The sequence below is a fragment of the Artemia franciscana genome, chromosome 16, assembly GCF_032884065.1.
Source record: "Artemia franciscana chromosome 16, ASM3288406v1, whole genome shotgun sequence".
In the NCBI taxonomy this organism is placed as follows: Eukaryota; Metazoa; Arthropoda; class Branchiopoda; order Anostraca; family Artemiidae; genus Artemia; species Artemia franciscana.
Genome location: NC_088878.1, coordinates 33,249,472 through 33,265,321, shown reverse-complemented (window position 1 = coordinate 33,265,321; position 15,850 = coordinate 33,249,472). Strand labels below are relative to the sequence as shown.

General features: G+C 35.0%; 1 protein-coding gene across 1 annotated transcript in view; it reads right to left on the bottom strand.

Moving 5' to 3' along the window:
* LOC136037360 (ecotropic viral integration site 5 ortholog-like) overlaps positions 1-15,598 on the bottom strand; it is a gene marked incomplete at its 5' end in the record, with an annotated part of 120,726 nt that extends 105,128 nt beyond the window's left edge. The window contains 2 exon segments of the mRNA XM_065720065.1: positions 6,935-7,063; positions 15,474-15,598. Coding sequence (XP_065576137.1) covers positions 6,935-7,063; positions 15,474-15,598 — 254 coding nt within the window.
* Between the last annotated feature and the right edge of the window lie 252 nt (positions 15,599-15,850).

Sequence of the window (15,850 nt, the reverse complement as noted above, 5' to 3'; positions counted from 1 at the left end):
ATATATATATATATATATATATATATATATATATATATATATATTATACTATATATATATAATATATATATATATACTATATATATATAATATATATAATATATATATATATATATATATATATATATATATATATATTATATATATATATATAATATATATATATTATATATATATATATATATATATATATATATATATATATATATATATATATATATATATATATATATATATATATATATATATATATATATATATATATATATATATATATATATATATATATATATATATATATATATATATATATATATATATATATATATATATTATATATATATATATATATATATATATATATATATATATATATATATATATATATATATATATATATATATATATATATATATATATATATATATATATATATATATATATATATATATATATATTATATATATATATATATATTATATATATATATATATATATATATATTATATATATATACATATATATATATATATATATATATCTAATATATATATATATCTAATATATTAGATATCGAGATATCTAATATACATATATATATACATATATATATACATATATATATATATATATATATATATATATATATATATATATATATATATATATATATATATATACATATATATATATATATTGTGGTAACGAACAGTAAGTAAGGGTATTTAATTGATTTAACTAAACTTGATGTTCATCAAGTTTAGTCCTACCCTACCCATAAAAAGTTACGAGTCTGAGAAAATTTGCCTTATTTTCAAAACAAGGGGGAAATACTCCTCAAAAGTAATAGAATCTTAATAAAAATCCCACCATCAGATTCAGCATATCAGAGAACCCTACTGAAAGTTTCAAGCTCCTATCTGCACAAATGTAGAATTTTGTATTTTTTGCCAGAAGAAAGATCCCGGAAGCGTGTTTATTTGTTTTTGTTTTTTTTCCAAGGGGTGATCGTATTAACCCACTGGTCCTAGAATTTTGCTAAAGGGCTTATTCGAACGGAAATTAATAGTTCTAGTGCCCTTTTCAAGTGACTGAAAAAATTGGAGAACAACTAGGCGACTCCCACGCTCACTCTTTTCCCAAGTCACCAGATCAAGATTCTGAGATAGCCATTTGTTCAGCATAATCGAGATATCTAATAGCTATGCCTTTGAGGACGACTTAATCCCCCACAGACCTCGGGCGAACGGCTGCAAGTTATGAACTTTGCCAATTGTTTACATATAGTATTGGTTATTGGTAAATATACAGACGTTTTAGGGGGATTTTCTCAGGTGGGAGAGGTCGGTGGCATTCGGTTACGTGGGAGAATCTTACCATGGGGAAATTTTTCGTGAAGGAATATAATTCTATGAAGAATTATATCCAAGCATTATTTAAAAACGATCGGAAATTAAATAAAAAACATGCTTTTACGCGAAAGTAAGGAACAACATCAAAACTTAAAACATAAATTATTACGTATACTTGGGGGTTCATCCTCTCGTCAATACCTCGCTGTTAACACTAAACTACTTTTAGTTTCAAAATTTCTGTTCAAAGCTGCTAATTATTTCAAAAAAGCTATTTATTCTAACTAGACGGCCTTTGTGATTCAGGGGTCATTCTTACAAAATCGGAATAAAATTCAAACTTTAGCCTAAAGAGCGAGGTACTGACGAGGGGAGAACCCGTCATATTACGTATATGATGTAGTTAACCCCTTCGTCAATATCTCGCTTTTTACGCTAAAGTTCAAACTTTGTAAAATAGAGGCTGATACAAGCAATAATTTGTTTGTGTTATTTTCCAGCCAATCGAAGCACTTAATTTTACTTTAAGCAGCTTCATAACTATGATTTCTATATCATAGTAAACCAAAGATATTGTGTGCCTTCGGCTTGTGTTTGTTATTAAATGAAAAAAAAACAATTTTTTTTTTTAACTGAAACTAAGGAGCGACATTGAAACTTAAAAGGAACTGAAATTACTCCGTATATGAAAGGGGCTTGGCCTCCTCAACGACCCGCTCTTTACGCTAAAGTTTGACTCTTTCTCTTAACTCTACTTTTTAAACAGTGAAAAACTTTAGCGTAAAGAGCGGGGATCTACAAAAATGTGAAACTTCGTATTTTTTGCCAGAAGAAGGATCACGGGTGCGTGTTTATTTGTTTTGTTTTTTTTCCCAGGGGTCATCGTACCGACCAAGTGATCCTAGAATGTCGCAAGGGGGCTCATTCTAACGGAAATGAAAAGTTCTAGTGCCCTTTTTAAGTGAACAAAAAATTGGAGGGCACCTAGGCCCCCTCCCACGCTCATTTTTTCCCAAAGTCAACGAATCAAAATTTTGAGATACCCATTTTGTTCAGCATAGACGAAAACCGTATCAACTATGTCTTTGGGGATGACTTACTCCCCCACAGTCCCCGGGGGAGGGGCTGCAACTTACAAACTTTAACCAGTGTTTACATACGGTAATGGTTATTGGGATGTGTAAAGGCGTTTGAGGGAGGGGGATTGAGGGGAGGGGGCTGTGTGGGAAGATCTTTTCTTGGAGGAAAATGTGATGGGGAAGCAAAATTCAATGAAGGAGGTACAGGATTTTCTAGCATTATTATAAAAAAAAAACAATGAAAAAATAAACATGAAAAAGTTTTTTCAACTGAAAGTAAGGAGCAGCACTAAAACTTAAAACGAACAGAAATTATTACGCATATGAGGGGTTCTTCTCCTCCTAAATACCTCGCTCTTTACGCTAAAGTATTTTTAATAATTTCAACTATTTAGTCTACGGCCTTTCTGACTCAGCGGTCATTCTTAAAGAATTGGGACAAAATTTAAGCTTTAGTGTAACGAGCAAGGTATTTACGAGGGGACAAACCCCCGCATATACATAATAAAAATACAAAAATATAGAAGTTTGTTACGTAAGTTAATTCTTAAGCTACGTATATTTTTTACTAATAAATACTTTCGTTAAAAATTAGTTACCTTTTTTAAGTAACCGAAAAATTGGAGGGCAACTAGGCCTCCTCCTCCAAACCTTTTTTCTCAAAATCATCTGATCCAAACTAGGAGAAAACCATTTAGCCAAAAAATGGATTAATATGCAAATTTCATTTTAATAATTTATGTGTGGAGAGCCAAAATCAAACATGCATTAATTCAAAAACGTTTAGAAATTAAATAAGAAAAACTAATTTTTTTAACTGAAAGTAAGGAGCAACATTAAAACTTAAAACGAAGAGAAATTACTACGTGTATGAAAGGGGCAGTTCCCTTCTCAACACCCCGCTCTTTACGCTAAACTTTCTTGCTGTTTAATAAAGTAGAATTGAGAGAAAGAGTCAAACTTTTTTTCTTGTAGGTGCGTCTAATAGAGCAATAGAAACGTGGCATTTTCATAAAGACCTCTCATAAATACCTCTTAATATGGTTTAAATTTATCTCTAATATCAACCCTCCCCTAAAAATGGTTACTAGGGTTCCATTTTTCTTTAATTCATGGTTCTTTTTGTTTGTATTTTATCCTTTATGATCTTTTTTATTTATTTTTCAGTTTGTTGTGTTTTATTTGTTTTTTCTGGGTTTTAGCAATTCTCGCAATTTTTTTTTACTAATAAAAGTCCCATGCACAATAGAAAGCCTTCATTCTTTATATTTCTTGTTCCAGGACGAATCTTCAATACGTAATCATTTACGCTATGAAATAACTAAAGCCAACACTCTGTAACATCTCACTGATTCAATAGCTAACTTACCCGTTTAGGTCACTTTAGAAAAATAATAGCGCTGTAACTTGCAGGCGCATCTAATAGAGCAAAAATCAATAGTATTGGGATGCTTGTACACTCTCATATGGAAAGGGTTGGAAACATGCGAACCATTTACTCGTTCTAAAAGGCGGAGAAGGAATCTCCCGTGCTTGCAAGAGGTTATCATGTAGAAAATATTCCTCGGATAATAATATCAGAAAGGCTTTCAAAGTCCACCTGTCTAGCGCTCAATTCCATTGAGAGGGAATCTCTTCGAATCCTAATGTGGACAAAAATTTCTAGATTAAAAAAGTTCCCAGAAAAAAAACTCATTGAAAGAAAACGAAAATGTCGAAGTATTATGTATTAACCAACGTGTGCATTGCCATTACGTAATACCCCACGTGTGCAGTCTTCTAAATTACAAGCATTGATCCTCTACAGGTCCCTCAAGTGTGGCATTTCAGGCTATATTGCGTCATCCTTAACACCAGTAAACATTCCCCTAGCACAAAACTTCCCATGAAATCTTCAAACCTTTTGAAAAAAATATTGCGGGTGAAACTGGTTGATAGCCCCTCCCCAATGGAATTGGATTCTGGGGCCCTGTTAGAATTGGATTCTGGGGCCCTGATGGAATCGCTTGCTAGGGCCCACGCAGGAATTGCTTGTTAGGGGTCCCGGTGCAATTAACTGCTAGGGTCCCCCGTTAGAGTTGGCTGCAAAAAACACTATTATGTACCAGCCAAATCCTATTACGTAACATCTAAAGATATTATAATTTGGCGGGCCCCTGGAAGGTTTTTCCTGGCCCTTACGATGAGGACCCCTCTATCTTTTTCTATCTTTTTCCACTGAAGCTTTTCCTATGTCCCTCAACAATGCCTATTACAGGTTGACCAAAAGTAAACAATACCCTATTACATAACAAGCACCTACATCTTGAAGTAGACAAATCTTGTTACATAAAATTCAAAGAAATCTTAATTTGACAAAGGCGCTGAAGGTTTTGTAAAGAATAAAAGAAATTATAATGTAACAGATACCAGCATCTTGAAGAAAAACACAACCTATTGTTTAACAAGCAAAAGTAAACATTCCCTGTTACGTAACATGCACATGCGTCTAGAATAAGTTAAAAAAAAGAAAGTCAAGCATCAGAAAAAGCAATAGAAACAGGAGCAAACATTTGGGAAAGACCATTCTTGGAGTTATTAATCAAAAACAAGTCTTTAGCATACACAACGAAAGAAACATCAGCCCGACCAGAAAGAAAAGTAGGCTACCTGAGAACTTAGCCATAGCACTAGAAAATCTAGTTGGCTTTTATTTATCACTGAGGACGGCTTAGCAGAGGTCTTAGCGGAAAAACATCTTATTTGTTTTTGCTATTTACTGGCTGAAAAATACCCTCGTTTATTTTTTTTCTTTTCGGCTTCTTCATTATTTTTTTCGTTATTCATTTTTTCTTCGTTCTAGATTCTTTTTTTCGTACGTCATCCATACCCTTTATGGTCTCAAAACCTATTTATTTTTAGCTTGATTTTTTAGTTTTATTGGTAGAACTTATGAATTTCTGTGGAAAAGAATAAATCTAGTTCATCAATGTATTTTCCAATCATCAGCATGGCAAAGGTTAAAAACCGTCATAGCCAAGATTGATCTTAACTTGCTCATTCTCCTCGCAGAGGTTAAATGATTGATTACTTGAGACACTACAGCTATTAGCTACGATACCTGCACACTGAACGTATGGTAACAGCTTCAGGTACAACTAGGAAAATCGAAGGCATCGTTGAAATGATTGGAACTGAAGCCTGCAAACAGCTTCGTTTTGCCCATACAAATATTGCCAGACAGCTCCCAATCTCCATAAGCTTGATGGAAGGATGACACTGATACAGATGACAGACCACGAACAGTTTAGGGAGAACCTTTAAACACTTTTCCACAATTATCTTTAAACTAAAGGATTACTGCATCACGAGAGCACTCACTTGCTCTATTGCAAGAGGAACCTCCCCCATATGGCACAGAAGGAGAACCTAATGACGATCTCCTAAATTGTCAATACCGGTTGTTTTTAGCAAGATGAGAGGACGTCCTTCCACCCCGCCCCCACCCCGGTTATACCCACAGAGTAAAAGTTTTTCTGAATTAATTAGAACAATGAAAGCGGATTAAGCTTCAGAACACCACCTTTGAGAATGAAAATTTAGAATGCACACCCCACGATGCTAAGATATATCCATTTTTCACTGATATTCTTAGATCAACAAAGTAGATCCTTATTGAAACGAAGCATTATTGTACGTAATTATGTAATAGTAGTCAGTTTCGCCTTTATAAATAAAACATGGAATACAAATTCCCACCAGCGTTGCCAATGCGGTAAAATTGTACCATTTTTGGTATAATTTAGAGGTCCTGGCGCAATGTAGTACATTTGAAGATTGTTGGTACGATGAGATTTTCCGGTACATTTAGGTTTTACTTGCTCCTTTTTGGCTCGAATATCTGTTACAAGTTTTAGTTTACTGAAAGTTTTCTTATTGTTAGGGCAAATTTTTCACTTGTTGTTCCTGTGTTACCAATTACTTTCTTGGGGTACAATTTTAGTCGGAAAACTGGTAACATTTATTTCAAACCGTTGGCAACACTGATTCCCACGTCCACATTTCAGATACTAGGTGAGACGGAATAATGCCTGGTCCTGTGGCAGGTAATGAGCCTGGCGTGTATATCTTCCAAATAAGAGAATAACTTAAATCGAAAATGAAGATAAGTATCTGGTAAACAAACGTAATGCATTTCAAATTATGCTGTGATTTCCAATTTAACAGTGTTTTCTTATTCAAGTTAACGTCAGTGATTTGCTTAGCTGTGACTAAGGAGTATTCATTGTATTGCAAGAATTTTAAATGCTGGGTGAGGAGATAATACATAAAAGACGCGGTTCTACCACACCTTTTTGGCCGAATATTTGAATTGAAGCTTAGATTAACTTGACTGGTTATTTTGCAGTTGTAATCTTTATAGGCCTATTTCTGAATAACTGTTTACGACGTTAAGCTTGTAAAAGTGAGGGAACTAATTCCGAAACATTGGGAACTAAATCAAAAACATAAATAATATCTTACCTTTTCACATGCTGAAGTTGCTCTTATTAATTCTGAGTAGCGTTTTTTGGCGGGGGAATCATGGCTTCGGCATAAAAGGGGCCAGACAGCACCACGGAAATGATGAGGAATACCTTTCCTTGCCATATCCTACGAAAGTTAAATGATCCATGAAACGATAATAGTGATTATTTACTTGAAACACTAAAAATAAGGACATTATTTACAAAAGGGCGTCATAACATAGCTTCCACTATCCCCAAATTTTCGGGGATTTTTTGGTTACTTAAAAAGGCAACCAGAACTTTTAATTTTTTACTACTAAAAAATATACGTAACTTACCAATTAACTTACGTGACAAACTTCTATATTCGTAAGTTTTTATTACGTATATAAGGGGGCTCGCCCCCTCGTCAATACCTCGCTCTTTATACAAGAGCTTAAATTGTGTTTCAACTCCTTAAGAATGACCCCTGAATCACAAAGTCCGTATTATAAACAGTTGAAATTACTAGAAATACTTTAGCGTTAAGAGCAAGGTATTAAGAGGAGGTGAGCCCTTCATATGCATAATAATTTCTGTTCGTTCTAAGTTTTAATGCTGCTCCATACTTTCAGTTGAAAAAACTTTTATATTTATTTTTTCATTGTTTTTTTTTAATAATGCTAGAAAATTCTGCGCCCCCTTAATGGAAATTATCTTCTTCCATGACAAATTCCCCCATGGAATGATTGGTATCAAAATTCTGTTTTTTAGAGTTTCGGTTACTATTGAGCCGGGTCGCTCCTTACTACCTTCATTACCACGAACTGTTTGATAAGTTGTTGTTGAGATATTGATTTGTCACCTATTTGAAAGTCCACATGCCCGTAGTTTGTTTTGATTTAGTTCAATGACCACCTAAATATTCCATATATTTGATCACTGAAGACATTGTTATATGCTCTTTGGACTATTCGGACTATTTGGTTATGAAATGGCTATCTTGCAATTTCGATCGAATGTGTTTGGGGGATAGAGAAGGTCAGGGGGAGGGCTATTTTCCCTCCCTCACGTTTGATTCTTAAAATGGAACTAGAACTATACATTTCCAATCAAATGATCCTCCTCTAAGTTTACAAAACCACCCCTTCCATAAAAACCTTACATGCCCCCGGGGCATAACTTACAACCCTTTCCATCAGACTCTGGGGGGATGTGTCAATCCCAAAAGCCTTGTTATGTGATGTTTGGACTATTTTTGAGCAAATGACTATCTAAAAATTTCTATCGGATACACTCGGGGAAAATATGACGTGGGGGAAAGGTATAGCTGCCCTCCGATAAATTTGATTCTTAAAATGGACACTTAAACTTCCGATTTCCAAGCCAGTAAGCCCCATCCAAAGTTTACACGACCACCCTTTCCGCAAAACCTTATATGCCCTCGAGGCATAATGTACAACCATTACCCCGAGGGCTGTGGGGGGGGCTCAAATCCTCAAAAACATTATTTTCGGACTTTTAAACTACGTCAAACAAAACAACTATCTTTAAATTTTTATTGGAAGTGTTTGGGGAAATGTTGAGCATGGCGAGGGGCTGGTTGCCCCTCAATCACTGTTGACTATGAAAGAGGGTATTAGCCCTTTCAATTTCCAACAAAATGAGCCCTTTTCGAAGTTTCTATGATAACAAATGGCCATCTTAAAATTTCTATCAGATGCATTTTGGGAAAATACATTGTGTGAGTTTATGTGGGGGGGGGGGGGTATCTGCCCTCTGATCACTTTACTCTTAAAAAGAGCACTATAACTTCTGATTACCAATCCAATGAGCCCTCTCCTAAAGTTATACGACCATCCTCTCTATAAAAATCTTATATGTCCCCAGGGCGTAACTTACAACCCTTACCCTAAGGGCTATGGGAGAGGGATGTGTTTGGAGAAATGATTGATGTAGAGTGGGGGGGCTGGTTGACCTCCAATCACTTTTGACTGTGAAAAAGGCCACTCGAACTTCTGATTACCAGTCCAATGAGCCCCCTCCAAGTTTTTACGACCACCCTTTCTATAAAATTCTTATATACCCCCAGGGCGTACCTTACAACCCTTACCGCGGGGGTTGTAGGGAGGGGTAGTCAATCTCAAAATCATCATTTCCAGACCTTTGAACAACGCTGAACAAAATGGCTATCTCAAAATTTAGATTAGATGTATTTGGGGGAAATCATTAGCGTGGAGGGGGCTGATTGCCCTCCAATCACTTTTGACTATTAAAAAGAGCACTAGCCCTCTCAATTCTCAATCGAATGAGCTCTTTTTGAAGTTTCTATAACATTTCTTTCTATAAAAAGTGCCCTGGTCTAAAACAAAATAGAAAAAAAATAAATAATACATTGTACCCACATCGCTCTTTAGCGCAATTAAATAAAAAAACTAGTTCTTTAAACTGAAAGTAAGGAGCGACATTAAAACTTAAAACGAACAGAAATTACTCCGTATATGAAATGGGTTGTCCCCTCCTCAACGCCTCGCTCTTTACGCAAAAGCGTTTAATTATTTTAAAAAGTAGAATTGTGGCAAAGAGTCAAACTTTAGCGTAAAGAGCGAGGGATTGCGGAGGGGACAACCCATTTCATATACGGAGTAATTTCTGTTCGTTTTAAGTTTTAATGTTGCTCCTTACTTTCAGTTTAAAAAACTAGTTTTTTATTTAATTTCTGAAGGTTTTTGAATTAATGCATGTTTGATTTTGGCTCTCCGCACATAAATTATTGAAATGAAACTTGTATATTAATTTTTTTTGGCTAAATGGCTTTCTCTTAGTTTTGATCAGACGATTTTGAGAAATAAGGGGTGGGGAAAAAGGCCTAGCTGCCCTCCATTTATTCAGTTACTTAAAAAGGCTACTAGAACTTTTAATTTTCAACGAACGTTTTTATTAGTAAAAAAATGCGTAACTTAAGAATTAACTTACGTAACAAACTTTTGTATTCTTATATTTTTATTATGTGTACGAGGGGGTTTGTACCCTCGTTAATACCTTGCTCTTTACACTAAATCGTAAGTTTTGTCCCAATTCTTTAAGAATGACCCCTGAATCAAAAAGGCCGTAGAATAAATAGTTGAAATTACTAAAAATACTTTAGCATAAAGAGCGAGGTATTTATCTCCTCCTAAATACCTCGCTCTTTATGCTAAAGTATTTTTAAAACCCCTCATATGCGCAATAATCTCTGTTCGTTTTAAATTTCAATGCTATTCCTTACTTTCAATTGAAAAAACGTTTTCATGTTTATTTTTTCATTGTTTTCTATAGTAATGCTAGAAAATCTTGCGCCCTTTTCATTGAATTTGCCTTCCCCCATAACATATTCCTTTAAGGAAAGATCCTCCCACATAGCCCCCTCCCATCAACCCCACCCCCCAAACCAAAAAAAATCCTCTGAAAACGTCTGTACACTTCCCAATAACCATTACTATATGTAAACACTGGTCAAAGTTTGTAACTTGCAGCCCCTCCCCAAGGGATTGTGGGGGAGTAAGTCATTCCCAAAGACATAGTTATTATGGTTTTCGACTAAGCGGAACAAAATGGCTACCTCAAAATTTTAATCCGTTGACTTTTGGAAAAAAATTAGCGTGGGAGGGGGTCTAGGGGCCCTCCAATTTTTTGATCACTTAAAAAGGGCACTAGAACTTTTCATTTCCGTAAGAATGAGCCCTCTTGCGACATTCTAGGACCACTTGGTCGATACGATGACCCCTGGGGAAAAGAAAAAAAAACAAAAACAAACAAATAAACACACATCCGTGACTTGTCTTCTGGCAAAAAATACGAAATTCCGCATTTTTTTTAGATAGGAGCTTGAAATTTTTGGGTTCTATGACTTTTAGGGGATGTTTCCCTCTATTTTCCAAAATAAGGCAAATTTTCTCAGGCTCGTAGCTTTTGATGACAAAGACTAAATTAATTGAAACTTATATATTTAGAATCAGCGTGAAAATTCGATTCTTTTGATGTATCTTTTAGCATCAAAATTCCGTTTTTTAGAGTTTCGTTTACTATTGAGCCGGATCGCTCCTAACTACAGTTCGTTACCACGAACTGTTTGATGATATTTTTGTTTTGATATTTCTATTATGCAGCATCGGAAGTCCCGATTCGACCAGGTAAGCCCTCCCCTAAATGCAGCTTATGGTCGCCCATGCTTGTGGCTAAGCCCAAACATTTTTAGCCATTAAAGCTATTTGACAAATGATTCAGTATATCATATAAATCAGAACAAAGCAACCCATAGAAATAACAAAGACCACACTGTGTCAAGTAAGGCACGTGCAAATAGAGGTTTTTGGGCACTAGCTCCTCCCCTTACAGAGATCAGAAGACTTCTTCAATTTTTCACTGAATTTTCGAAATAATTCACCGTTTGTTACGTGTCGGTTATTGGAAACACATTTCAGAATTACGCTTAGGTTACATCTCAGGAGATCGGTTTCATAGCCACGAAACAAGTGATGAATGATACAATGCACTGGACTTAGACAGAATGCATTGGACTTGCATAATTTGGGCTATATATTTGCACATTAAGGGCGAGGTGGAGTTAGGTTACGTTAGGTTGGGTTAGGTAAGGTTTACATTATTGTTTCTAAAGTATTATTTTATCATCATGTTTTTTATTTTTCATTAGGACTAACCTAGCTTCATTTTTTTGGGTGTGTTTCCAATAACCACCGTTTTCATAGTTTTCCAAGGTTGTACACCCCTACCCCCCCCCCTCCACCAGAAGCGAAATTCCTGAATATGTGCTATAAGGAAACAGTATTTCTACTTTCCACAAAAAAAGAAAACGCACCTTAAAAGTTAGCAAAAATATCTTGAATAATCAGACATACTATCAAGGTTACAAAATGACATCAACAATAAAGTAAGATAATAAGTAGGGTGTGTGCCAAACATTAAACGCGCCAAAGAACAAATGGTCACGGAGCCAAATGGATTATTTCAAAAAGAATTAACATTAATAAACCAATAACTTACAATTGTAGCAAATAATTAATTTTAGAGTTGTTTTGTTTGAAGACACATTAGATTAATTTCAAAAAAGTCAACGTTTATGATTCTATGGAGGGGGGATAAATAAATAATAAGTTTAAGTAATGTCGCTCTTTACTTAGGCAGCGCTATTATACTTCCTACGATATTGTTGCCATTACACTAATCTTGGATATTACAGGACTGCTCATTATATACTTATATATAAACGTATTAGTCCTTATCTTGGACAGCTTTGGCTAAATTGTTGCCCCTTAACACAAACCAATGGACTAAAAAAAATAGTCGTACTGGATTGTATAAAACAAACTGGCATCAAAAGTTGATATTTTAAATACACGACTTCAATTTTCAAACAAGATTTCTCACCCCCTGGCTAGTTCAGTAATGTAAAAGTTGAACTTTATTTTACGGGTAAAAAAAATCCTAATAGTAAAGCCGTATAATATAGATGCATAATATAGTATGTAGTCCCCGATACTAGATTACATATTTCTGTAGAAGGACTTCAGAGTTCCTCAGCTAGTAGCCTCAAGCAAGCATGCGTGAGGGATCCAGCCCCATATCCCTAAAAATCTTCAGTTTATGACAATATTTCACGGTAAACTTTCCAATTTTTCGTGTAGTTCAGTGTTATTAGTTATGACCCATTCCAGTGGCGCAAATTGGGAGGGAGCAGGGAAGCCCGTGTCCCCTTATTTTTGTCCCTCCCTAGATTTGAGAAAATGCCTTTTTTGGGCGTATTTTCATTGAAAATGCCATTTTTTTAGTACCGCACTTTCATTATAAAAATAAGGAAAAATTCAATCTCCCCTCCTAGATTTTGAAAAATAAATTTACCCCGCCACTCAGATCTTGTTAAATGATGCTGCTCCCCCCCCCCCCCCCCCCGACCCCCTCGAAATAGAATTCTGGGCGTGTGCCCGACTGGCCTATAACATAATACGACCATTAAATCTACTTTTGATTATAGGATGTACAGAATAATGTTTGAATTTAGTAGCATTCATCACTTTAGCAATACACAATTTTCATCCTACGGCTATATATTACAATGACTGATGTTCAGCTCATTATCTGGTTCAATGAAGTGGATGATTAAGAACCAACAATGCCTGAAGTAGCAAATTTTAGAGCTGCTCATAACTAGTCCATTTAGGGAGGAATTGCGTATTATAAACAAAATGAACTTCAGTAAAGGGCGATGTTTCTCCATGCATTGTTGTATAGTCTCCCAGGACATGTCTCATAGCTTTTTATCCCCCATGTACAGAAATAGCGGCCGTAGAGGTTAAGCATGTGGTTATTTCAATCGGAAATTGAAAGTCGTGGTGTTCTTTACAAGAGCCGAAAATAACTATGTGCCCCCGTGCACCTCGGTAAACCCATGATGTTGAATCAGTATTTTTAAGGACTCGGATTGACCTAATGTCGAAAAGATACACCTTTAGGGGGACCACAGCCTCAAGAACAAGGGCCCAAGTTATACGATTGGTGCATTCTCCTGAGATATATTTGAGTAGAGTCAATAGATTAGTTGTTCCTTGTTAAAATGGGAATTTAAATTTATTGGGTTACAGGTGCTAATTGAGCCGTGACCCCTCAGACCGCTAACGTGTTCCCGGGTGCCGCGTTAACCCACAGCTGCATGGGCAATTCTGAGATAGCTATTTTGAAATAGTTGAAAGCTCCAATAAATAGGCCTCCGGATGTGACATGAATCCCATAACCCTAGGGATAACAGCTCTAAACTATGCAAATTAGCCGTTTTTCACAGAGTATGTTTAATTAAAAAAGTGGACGAACAAGAATCATGCTAAGATTTTCGAACTTGGATGTGGACACCCTTTCTGAGCTTCTAAGCCTCGCTGGCGACCAAAGGACGTTAAGTCTCAACAAAATAGTTTTTCTGTCATCCAAAACTCGTTTTGATGACGGAATTTGGTTTTGGGCAGTAATTCAGCCTAAAAAAGGCAAATAAGTGAACGGAGCGAAGAATTTTTTTTTGAACCAGGACAAAACAAAACGAGTTACGAGATTTGGTGCATTTTCAATCAGCTCATACCAAAGGGAATGGCGGGAATATTTTCGAATCATTCAGCACCAAAAGACATTCCTATATTTTTGGCTACACAAGCAGTTTGGAGTAGGAGGAAAACCCACTCTTATTTGTGGTAATTCCCATGAGATTTCATCGACTTGGATATTTTTTTATTCTCAGTTTGCCTTAGGTTAATTTATTTTCGTTTTATATTAGGCTCATGACAAAATTTTTTGTAATTGCCAATTAAACAGGACACACCCAAGAAGTGAAGATAGGTTAATCCTATTGTAAAATACCAAAATATCATAAAAATATAATACTTTAGTAACAAAATAAGGGGAAATACAGAAGGAAATTATGGAAAGCAGGCGACCCAGAACGCATTATATCAGATACCTAGCCTGACCTAACCTAACTACCTCTATACATTAAATATTTAATTAAATATACTAGCATCGTTGTTTCTCTCAATGAGACAAAGCTAATTATAACCGATTGCAGACTTCAAACCGGTTTTTGACCGGTTTTTCTCAGATCGGTCAGATTCTCAGACCGGTTTTTGACCGGTCTTCAAACCGGTTTCTCTTACAAACAGAGCAAACTTCATGATTGTGTTCTGGATAGTTAACAAGTACCTAATGTTTCTCCTTTTGTATTTAAATATTTCTCTTTATTTTCCTTTGTAAATCTTTTTTTAAACCTTTTCTACAATAATTACTTTTAAACGGCCTGGCTATAAAGTAAAGATTTTTTCCCCTAGTTACCTTCTATGGCTTTCTAGAATCAATAACCGACTGGAGATTAACCTACTACCTGGTCCTCATGATCCCCTCAGCCCCATGTGGCATCAGATAAAACAACTTTTACGTACTAATCAGATCATTGTAAAATCAAAATGCAAACCTCAAAGGACTATACGATAATTATGGCCCCCAGGATAATTATGGCCCCCAGGCAACAAATTAGACAAACACTTCATGTAAATCAGAGACTTGATGTATTTTAAAAGAATAAAGTTGGACATGATCAGCGTTGCCAAAGCTTTGAAATAAACTGTACCAGTTTTCCGTCTAAAATTGTACCGCAAAATATTAATTTGTACAATTCCAATCGAAGGTTTGAAATGTGCCACAACACAATTTTTTTTCAATAAACTAAAACTTGAACAGATATTCGAGTCAGAAAGGAATAAACAAAACCAAAATATTCTAGGAAATTTGAAATGTACTAAAAAGTTTGCATATGTACCGCACTGTGGCCTACCAGGACCTCTAAAATTTACCAAAGACGATACAAATCTTCCCCTTCGACAACGCTGGACATGGTAGCCTATGCATTGTTGAAATAATGAGTTACACAAAGATTTTTAATCTACATAATTGAACATATGGGTAAATTATCTCCAGTTATTTAGATTTCTTGACACCAGTGTTTTCATCTTGAAAAAAAAAGAAAAATCACTAAAGATAAATACCTTTAAATAGCATTGACGTTTCTTCAAGTTTTCCTCCCAGTCCCTCACTAGATGTCCCCATAATGTCCATTGATCTTCCTCTACATCTTCGGGGGCTTGACTTCGATCATGACTGGAACTATTAACTGAAAAGAAATAGGCAATCCATTAGTAGTTTGAAAACTAACCAAAGTTGCCATTGACGACATGTAAAGAGCAACCATCGTCAAAAGTAACCAAAACTCTAAAAGACATATGGTCAAATAAACAAAAACATAAAAAACAACTACACGAGCATGAATAATTTATTCTTTCTGAGATAGTATATATATATATATATATATATATATATATATATATATATATATATATATATATATATATATATATATATATTA